At 49.8% G+C, this 9,779-nt stretch overlaps 1 protein-coding gene across 1 annotated transcript; it reads left to right on the top strand.

Annotated features, from left to right (window-relative positions):
* Positions 1-2,787: 2,787 nt before the first annotated feature.
* On the top strand, positions 2,788-9,200 carry PSMG4 (proteasome assembly chaperone 4). Its single transcript, XM_040588131.1, has 3 exons — positions 2,788-3,046; positions 3,173-3,248; positions 8,942-9,200. Exons 1-3 carry the CDS (start codon positions 2,867-2,869, stop codon positions 9,061-9,063), a joined length of 378 nt encoding a protein of 125 aa, XP_040444065.1. The 5' UTR covers positions 2,788-2,866; the 3' UTR covers positions 9,064-9,200.
* Positions 9,201-9,779: the final 579 nt, after the last annotated feature.

Raw genomic sequence — 9,779 nt, 5'->3', positions numbered from 1 at the left:
CTGGAGTGCTTTCCCCTCTCATTTTCCAGGGGCTTCAATGGCCTTGCAGTGCTGTAATTAGGAAGTTCATTTCACACATGATGGTCTGCTGCTGCGCAGCTCCACTTCTTCACACCTGCAATGCAAATAAAAAATGTTTACCCAGCATTTTAGTTGCTACATGAACTTTTTCTTCTGAGCTTAAACAAGGTTTTAGCACGATTTACAGATAGCAACTACATTTCACAGCAAAAAACATTAAATTAAAATAAATAAATTAACCCCCCCTGTGACTTACCTTCAGAGGTTTGCAGGGTTTAGGATCTCAAGGAAAGTTACAAGCACTTTGGACAAGACTGATGAGAATAGGGACAGATCAGAGCGTGATGAAATAGGGGCATTTCCCCCCTGGGGAGAACCATGCCTACAGACAGCCTTGGTAGTAATATAAGAAACCAGTACTTGATGTGGCAAGACCAGGGAAGGAAACAGAGTACTCTTACTTCAATCCAGCAGATCATTTAAACTTAGGTTTAGCACACCAAGGAGGCCCCAACTTCTACCTGGTGGGAAGAGACACACTGGGCTGGAGCTTTGTTAGAGCAGATCCTCCACTGGGACTCCACTGCAGAAAGTCAACTCTGTCTCAGCATAGCAGAGAAACTGGCTCTGAACACTTCAAGAAGGATTTGCCTTTACAGGCAAAGACATTAATAAATCTGTCTTTAAAACTGCGCACATCTTACCTTTTGCCTTAACCTCCCTAACCAAATCAGTGGAAATTGGTCACAAAGGGATGCTTCTCGCTCAAAAGAGAGATCTAAAGCAGCTCAGATGAACTGTACCTTAAATGGCCTGCTTTTCTCCCCTAATCAAGGGTTGGGGCAAATCTCCCTCCGCCACTGCAGGTGTCTAATCACAGGAATCTCACCAGCACCACCAGCACCACCTGTGTGGCTCCCAGCAGACATATTGTCTGGTGCCTGGATTTTCATTCCTGCAATGCCTCTGGCCTGGGGTAGTTTTTGCTGATGTGGCTGATGGCCTTAGCCCCGCGCACTGAGCGCAGAGCCAACCTGCAGCCACAACAAGCAGAAAAGATGAACATGATGCAGAGGGAAGTGTTTGGTGCACACAGCCAGCACTCTCCACCTTGAAAGGTGGGGGGTGTCACCTGTTTGCTAGCCTGATGTCCCCAGTTGCCACAGGCTAAGTGTCAGTTTGTAAAGGGCTGCTGGGACCCGGGAGAGGCTGATTTTTGAGCCTCAACAGAAGCCTCAGCTTCTGCACGTACCTTGCGGGAGGCCAACCCATGTGGAGGCAAAGGACTGGGACAGGCTGCGGAGCGGGGATGGGGGGAGAGCTGGGTACCAGCACGAGCCTGATGCCGCCGCAGCAGTGAGGCAGGGGACAGGCGTAGCTGGAGTCTGCTGCCATGCATCCCATAATGCTTTGTGCGAGCAAGTGACAAATGTAGGGCAGAGGAGATGGCCTGCCACCCCCCCTCTCCCCGAGCTGATCGGGTGCAGTGGGATGTCAGGGTATGGCAGCTGGGCTGGGCTTAGCTGCCTCCCGGGATTTAGCGTGGATGCGGCAGCACGGGCAGAAATTAGCAGGGCTGAGGATTTCGTCTTTTGGCAGATGCCAGAAGAACTGGAGCAGCTTAGGGAAGAAAAGTGATGAACAGTTCCTTCCTTCCCCCCCCCGCCCCCTCCACCCCCATTTTCTTCAATGTGGAAACAAAGTTTTAAAATTTGGACGTGGAAATTTTGATTTCTGGAAATATATATGAAATCGGAGGCTGAGGAATACTGATTACAAAGCCAATCTGCATGGTTAAGTGGCTCATTCTTTATGCAGAGCTGCCCACCCTGCCCGCGGTGGGAAGATGCACGTTTTCAACGGCAAAGGGCCGCTGGCCACCCGTGTGCCACCCGCGTTCTTATCAGCAACAGACACACAGGTCAGGAAAACCCTTTTCGGCAAGGACCAGCTCAGCTGTGCTCTGGAGAAAGTGTGGCGGGCACCAAACTCGTCCCCAGAGCGGGGCCTTTAATCACCCGCGCTGCCACGTTCTCCTGGACGCTGCAGCCCCCACCCGCTTGCTTGTCGGTCCCCGTAACCGTAAACACCTCCAGGGTTGACCGAAACCAAGGTCACCGTGACCTTCCTCCTGCACTGCCCCGGGGGCTCCGAGGCTGCGCAGCATCCCGCCGGCCCCTCCGCTTTAGGCTGGAACCCCGGGCTGCTCCCGGGTGGCTCCGCAGAGCCCCGGTGACCGGCGGTGCCGCCGCAGGCAGCGCTTCACCCGCCATCTAGCGGGGCTTCGCCGCCCCTGCGCGGCCTCCCCCGGCCCCGGCCCCGCGGCGGAGGGGGCAGCGCCGGTGAGCCCCGGGGGGCGGGGGGGGCAGCGCCGGTGAGCCCCGGGGGACGGGGGGGGGCAGCGTGGCTGACCGGCTGCGTGACTGTGCGCTGGGGGCGCGCCGGGGCTGCCGGTGTGCCGCGGTGGGGGGGGCGCTCCGAGGGGAGGCTGTGTCCTTCGGGGGGGGGGGGGGTACGGAGGGGGTGCGCACCGACCGGGGGGTGCACACTTCGGGGGGTGGGGGGCGGGCAGGGATGCGCCCCCGGGGGGTGCGCGCAGTGACTGGGGCGGGGGGAGCGGCGCGCGTACCGCGGGGGGCTCCGCACCCGGAGCGTGTGCGCCCCCCGGCTGCTGCCGGCCGTGCCCGGAGCCGGCGGCTGCGCAGGGCCCGGTGCCGGGGGGTGGCACCGCCGGCAGCGTCTGCGGCGGGGCGGGCACGGCGGAGCGCCGCCTCCCCGGGCAGCGGGGCGGGCCGCCCGCTCGGGCCCTGCGCGCTGCGGCCTGGCTGCGCCGGGAGCGGGGCCGATGGAGGCAGCGGGCGGCGGCGGCGCGGCGGGGGGCGGCATCGCCCTGCACGACTTCAGCGGGCGGCTGGGCGAGCAGCGGGTGCACTTCCACGCCATGCGGCTGCGGGACTCGCTCTTCCTCTGGGTGGGCGCCGCGCCCGCCCTCGCCAGCCTGGCCGTCGCCATGTGCAGCCCCCGCGTGAGTTTCCCCGCCGCCTCCCCCGGGCTGCGGGACCCCTGCGGCGGGGCGGGGGGGTGGGGGGCGGCTGGCGGGGCCCCGCCGCCGGCGGGGACTGACCGGCCCCGTGCTCTGCTCCCGTTGCAGGACAGCATCCCCGTGGCCGCCTCGCTGCTGGGCGATCCCTCCGACACCGCCTCCGCCTGCCTGGCGCAGCGCTTGGGTAGGTGCGGGCGGCGGCGGGGCGGGGGGAGGGGGGGCTGCCTTCCGCGGGGCGGGGGGGCCGGGCGGGCCGGGGCTGGGCCGTGCTTGTGGCCGTGGAGCCGCCGCCCCCGGTGTGTGGGGGGGCGCGGGGGGGGCTGGCTCGCTGCCGCCAGCAGATCCCCCGGCAGACCCCCGGCACCGGCGGTTCCCACGCGGAGTCACTTTTTCCCAGCTGTGTGCGAACCCCGGCCCGGGGGCTCTGCCTCAGGGCGTGCCGAGCATCGTCCAACGCGTATGTTCATTTAATATTTAAGTTGTTATTTAATATCATATTTAATAGCCCAATCCGGGCCGTGGGTGCGAGGCAGGGAAAGCACATGCTGGTGCCTGTCGAGTGGGATTTCCAGTGACCTCCATAAACCTGCGATGCTTCTGTGCGGTGGGGTGGCCGTCACGCAAGGCACGTGCATTTTGCCTAAAGACGAAGCCAACCCTCATCGCATCTTGCACCCCTTAGCCCCCACATTTTGGGAAGTTCTGGCCTGGAAAGTTCTGGATCGTCTCACAGATGTCAGCGTTTGTTCTGCCTGGCCCTGCTGGGCACCTCTGAGGATGTCTTCTTTTTCAGCATGTGTAAGAGTATCCCGCTATGCCTAGCGCAGTGCTGACCTAGCCAGATCCCTGAGCCTTAATGCTTTCAAACTCCTGTATCTCCACTAAAACAAATACCTGGCCTCATGCGTCCTGGCACCTTCACATCCCTGGCTGCGGCATCATGCTGGTCACTCATCATCACCTGCCTGTCACTGATGCAGCTCCAGCTGGTGAGCTGCTGCACTACTTGGTACCAGGTTTTAAATGCAAGATGCTGCACTGCTCAGTTTCATCTTGCTTCTGTTACTTTGGTTGGAAGCGCCATGTAATTCTTCTGAATGATTTGTGTGCTGATCTTTGTTACGGGCGACATGCCCTGAGTTTGTATTGTCAGGTAGTTTGATGAGTCTACACCTACTTCTTCAGTATGGCCACTAATGCATTTATCAAAAAGGGTTGCTTACAAGACTGATCTTTGAAAAACAGTACCAGTGTCTTTTCTTCTTCCTGCTAACTTATCTTTTAATAACTGCTGTTGTAGTCTCCCCTGGTGGCAGCTCTTTCTCTACTTACTGGCTTCAATCATTTCCACTTTAAGTAATAATTCTGTGGGGTATTGTATAACATGATTTCTTTATGTGTAATTAGTGCATTATCATTAAGAAGTCAGTAAAAATGTAGTCAGAGAGAGTTTACTTTGGAGAAAGTGTAACAGTTCATGCTGCTTTCCATTTGGTCTCTGCGTTACTCATTACTACTTCTGAATCTTGCTCTTAAGCTTCTGTGTGGCACCAGAGTCAGGCTAACAGCTCTGTTGTCTCGGTGATTCTCTGTTGTCTCTGTGATTCTCACCCTCTCCTGTTCGTTTTTGTTTTTGTTTTTGTTTTTTATTTTTTATTACACATCCTTGCTATCTCAACTCTTAAAAGACTTATTACTGATGTCACAGATAGGGTTGGTAGTAACGTGCCATTCTTGTATTAGTTCTTTCAGTATTCTAGGTCAGAGGCTGCCTGGGTCACCTGACTTTTCTCCTAGTAAGTGGCCTCGGTTTTGCTGCCTTTTTTAAAAAAGGTAATTTTCTTATTTACATTGCTAATTTCACATACTTTGTTAGTGAGAAGCGAGTGTTGCTTGGTACTGGAATATTGGTTACTCTTTATCCTCAGAACATAATGCACCTTCCTATTTTTTTTTTTTTTTTTGTGTGCTTTTACTGTCTTTCATTATTTCATTTTAAGCTTGCTGTGCCAGCTACCGCCCAGCTAGGCTTTTAGTCAATGTTCCTCTGTATCTGTGCCATCTAAACTCTGGGTTGCAGATATCCTTGCTAGTCAGCCCCTTTTGTATTCTATTTATACATAGATACTATGTATCTTCCTTGTGCTATCCTGCTTGAGGATATTGATACTGTATTGAGAAAGGCCTGTAGGTCCCTAGCATCATCAGCTCCCAGCTCAGCCCAGAATATCTCGTGACCCGAATACCATTTTTTGTCCTCCATTTTACACAACTCAGTTTAATTTTAGTGCCTATTTTGCCTCTATGGTGCTTACATTCTTCACAAAATCTGTAGAAAGGCTTTTTCACCTTTGGTTGGAAGGACAAAGTCAGTAATACACTTCTGGCTTTGAATAATTATTTTTCCTCTTCACCTGAGCATAACTGACTTTTGAAAAAAGAAATACATCTTCTTTCTGAAATCCTACAACTTAGTATTTAAGCTTGCTGTTGGCACTCCAGCAATTCAAGTCAGCTCATGGTCGCTTATTCCAAAATTATTTATTCTCCTGAAACCAGTGGATCTGCAAGATCATCACTAAGCATCTCTGTATCTTCTTTGTTCGGAATGTTCGGTAAGGAAATCTGTGTTCTGCCTTGGCTAGAAACACCAAGCTTTACTGTTATTGGTGTTTAGTTTTCCTCTGGGAAATTAAATCCTGTTACTCCCATAAATTCTGTAATAACAGAGATGCTATTCACAGCCATGTCTGACTTTTAGCTGTACTTCCAAGGTAGCCTTTCTAACCATCCTGCCACGTGGTAATCTTCAGGCAGGCAGTATCTTCCCTGCCACTGCCCACCCCCCCCCCCCGATGCCATCACCGTTTTTAGCATACCGTTTCCATTCTGGTCTTTGCAAGCGCTAACTTAGGTAACGTATGATGCCATTTGAATATAAGTATTTTTATTTCTTATCCTTCCCAGTCTTAATTCAGTCATCTGCCATTTATTCTTGCAATGCCAGGTTCCCTGCCACAGGGGAAGCAGGAGTTTCAGCGCTGCTGTGCATCAGTGTACATGTTCTCCCGTGTGGAGACTGGTAGGGGCCCTAGCCAGAGCAGCTGCATTTGGTGTACTGACTCCTTCCTTATTTCAGGGTTGGGTTTTTTTTTTCCCTTTTCCACTGCTGAAGACACATTTGCCATGTTCCTATTCCTCTTTCTACCTATTTTTACCTGTATCTGTTTGTGTTAGGTGGGTGGACTGTTTCCCACCAGCCTGCCTGATTGCTTTGGCATGAGATATGTCTCGCTAGTCAAGAAACCCAAATTGTAAAAGATTGTTTCCCATAGATTAGTGGAGTCCAATTCTTGAGAATGCCTTGTCCATTAGTGCCTCCCTTACCTGTCTATCCTGAAATCACAGTGCTTTTGGCCACAGTCACTGCTGAAAAGCACCATGGCTTCATCTTCCCTTTGTAGGGACTGGCTGGCTCTCGGTGAAGATCACCTTCGCCTCTTCTTTGAGGCTTTCTGGGCTGGGCACAGTTCTCCTCCACCACCTACCTCTCTTCCAGCATGAATGGTCTACAAACTTTTAACGCCTAATGCTTGTTCTGTCCATTCTCCTGCTGCTACGCCTCTTCAGGCTTAGACTGGTGCCCAGTCCATAAGGTTGTAGGAGTGGGTCTGTGCTGGCATAGTGCCTCCTGGCACCTGGCATGCTGCGGCTGCTGGAGAAGCTTTCCTCCACTTCGAGGGGCTGGTGCAACAGGGGTTATTAGCCAGGCAATGTGAGGAGCAGCCCCGCTGCAGGGCTTTTTCAGTAAGCCTTATCTTTTGCAGTTTTCTGCTTTATTCTGAAGTTGCAGAGAGTCTTCCGTGGAGGCATAAGGTCTTCCCTCTTTTGTCCTTCCCGTAGGAGTCCACGTGTCCAAATGAATCTGCAGGCAAGGTCTCTCTTCCCAAGTAGCAAGTGATAACACAAGAGGAAACGGCCTCAAGTTGCACCAGGGGAGGTTTAGATTGGATATTAGGAAAGATTTCTTCACTGAAAGGGTGGTCAAGCACTGGAGCAGGCTGCCCTGGGAAGCGGTTGAGTTGCCATCCCTGGAGGTATTTAAAAGACATGTGGACATGGCGTCTGGGGACATGGTTTAGTGGTGGACTTGGCAGTGTTAGGTTTGTGGTTGGACTCGATAATCTTAGAAGTCTTTTCTAACCTAAATGACTCTGTGATTCTATGAAGTGGGGACAGAAAAGGTCCTGCTCCCCCTTAGAGCCCGGGAAGGGTGCTGGGAGCAGAGCTGCTTGGTGCAGGCAGCCCTGAGGGATTCACGGTGTTGCTGGGAACTGGAACAGCATCCCAGAGACTCGGTTGGATCTTACGCAAACATAATTAAGAAGTTGAGTTTTGACACTGCAGTGTACAATATAGCTTCGTTAGCTAGGATAATGGTATTAATTAGTTCAGAATTAGCATTGCATTCATTTAGGGCATGATGATGAAGCACTAGTGCTTACAAAACATGCTGCTTTATACCACAAAATCTGGTGCCAAGCACTTTTGCAATCAGAGCAACGTGCTGCATTACATCAGCATTTTGTAGTGCCAAGTCTTAAAAGGCAAATGAGTCCTTGCATTTCAGAAACAGCTCTGCTTTTACTGAGCTGGGAAGCTGGTAACCTGTTAGAATGGAAAATAATAATAAATTGATTTTCATAATGAAAATGCCTCAAAGGACTTGTTTAACTACATTTTATATGTCTATATAGGTCTTCTGTAGTTAACTTTCTCACGTAGAAAGGACCGATGTATTAGTTCTGGTGTCTTTATTTTAAATTTTTAAATTTCAGATGATATTTTTGAATATTCAGCACAACAGTCTGATTTGTCCCTAGCATCATCAGCTCCCAGCTCAGCCCAGAATATCTCGTGACCCGAATACCATTTTTTGTCCTCCATTTTACACAACTCAGTTTAATTTTAGTGCCTATTTTGCCTCTATGTTGCTTACATTCTTCACAAAATTTAGCTTTAGCAATATATAGAGAGTTACAGCTTTGCTATATTACTATGGTAAAATCTAAGTAGGATTCCATTTTATTTATAAAACACTTATTGGTGTTATCTGATCTGCACTGATAATTAAGTCTTCCTTCCCCAGTGGACGTTATTTTTGTCACTGTTAATTAGTTCTGTCATGGAAGGCAGCTTTTAATTTTATAGCACCTCTCTCTAGGTATTTGTCATTACAGTAACTTGGAACTTGTGCTCAGCTTCATCACGTCCAGCCCAGGCTCTCCAGCCTCTTGAGTGTTCATAGACACGATACAAATAAAGGTTAAAGGCAACACATTTATTGACAGCAGGCTTAGACAAGACTGGTGCGTGCTTTTTGGGAGCCTTTTTAGGGGTTCACAGTAAAACAGAACTTTGTTAATTGGGGCCCAATCACTTTCCTGTGCACTTTTCCCTCTGTTAAGTGTTTTCCACAGCACAGAGTTACCAACTCATAAACTAGATTTCAGTGCTAAGAGTCCAGTATAGTCTGTGGTTTCACTTAAACTGTACTATATTTAAGAAGCATCCAAAATCCACTAAAAGCACTGCAAGGCTTTTTAGTGACTTAATGGCTGTTTGCATCAGGCCAAAGACTAGTTGGTAGTCACCAGGCTTATATTGCCCATTTCAACGACCTGCATAGTTTTGCTCAACGTGCCAGTGCTCAGGTACTTGTTCTGCTGTTCCTTTATAACTGGGTCCAGCTTGGCAGGAGTAGAGAACGTAGTCTTAGAAATCTGCATGATACAGGTTTTTAAGAGGCTTGCTTGACTACCATCATCACTTTTATATAAAGAGCAAACTATGGCTGACTATTGTTTTGTCTTTTAGCCAGCAAGACGAAAAAACAGATATTTGTTAGCTACAATCTTCAAAACACAGACAGCAATTTCACCTTGCTCATAGAAAACAGGATCAAAGAAGAAATGATGGCTTTTCCAGAGAAGTTCTGAGTTTGCATCATTATAAAATAACCTGAAGTTTTTGTTTTAGAAAACCTGATTGCAATCTTCACACTGACATTTAGTACATTTGTTTTGTATTGTTTTGTTTCAATTTGCAATTGTTATTAAATATAGATGGACCTAAACACACTTGGACCTGGATTTTTTTTTTTTCAAATTTGCTACTCTGTTAAGTAGGGGACAGGTGAGTAGAATAGAAAATATTCTGCAATGCATGAACATCATTGTAAAAATGTGCGCAGAGGCTGGCCTCCATTCAGTACTGGGATCTGCTGGGAAATTGGTTCCAAATTCTAGCTGTACAATTAATCTGTTATGGATTAGTATTGAACATAGTATGGCAGCTTGTAGTGCTCAAATAAGAAAGCCCACATTTTTGTGTTGTGAAGCTGTAACAAAACGAGTGTTGCTTTGCTCCTTTTAGCCCCTGTTGGTTGTTGATACTAGTGCTAAACACTGGATTTCCTTCAATCTCTTGGGCACTGAGGAAGGGTTTCACAAAGGGTTATCTGTACATCCCTGAGGGCCTACACAGAAAGGAAAAGCACAGCTTGAATTTCAGGGCCATAGATAAAACTGTCAGGCTGCTAGAAGAGCATCATGTGTGTAAATTGAGCAGACTTAGAAAAATCAGAGTGGTCACGACCACCACAGCAAAGTGTCCTGCTTCTACATCTCTGGACTTGCTTTTAGGTAGGATGGAT

The sequence above is a fragment of the Falco naumanni genome, chromosome 3 (genome assembly GCF_017639655.2).
Source record: "Falco naumanni isolate bFalNau1 chromosome 3, bFalNau1.pat, whole genome shotgun sequence".
In the NCBI taxonomy this organism is placed as follows: Eukaryota; Metazoa; Chordata; class Aves; order Falconiformes; family Falconidae; genus Falco; species Falco naumanni.
This window is presented reverse-complemented; position numbering and strand designations above follow the sequence as displayed.

Coding starts and splice junctions, on each gene's coding strand:
- PSMG4 (XM_040588131.1), top strand. CDS start 2,867: ATGGAGGCAGCGGGCGGCGGCGGCGCGGCGGGGGGCGGCATCGCCCTG. Junction 3,047..3,172: donor TCGCCATGTGCAGCCCCCGC/GTGAGTTTCCCC, acceptor CTCCCGTTGCAG/GACAGCATCCCCGTGGCCGC. Junction 3,249..8,941: donor CTGCCTGGCGCAGCGCTTGG/GTAGGTGCGGGC, acceptor TTTGTCTTTTAG/CCAGCAAGACGAAAAAACAG.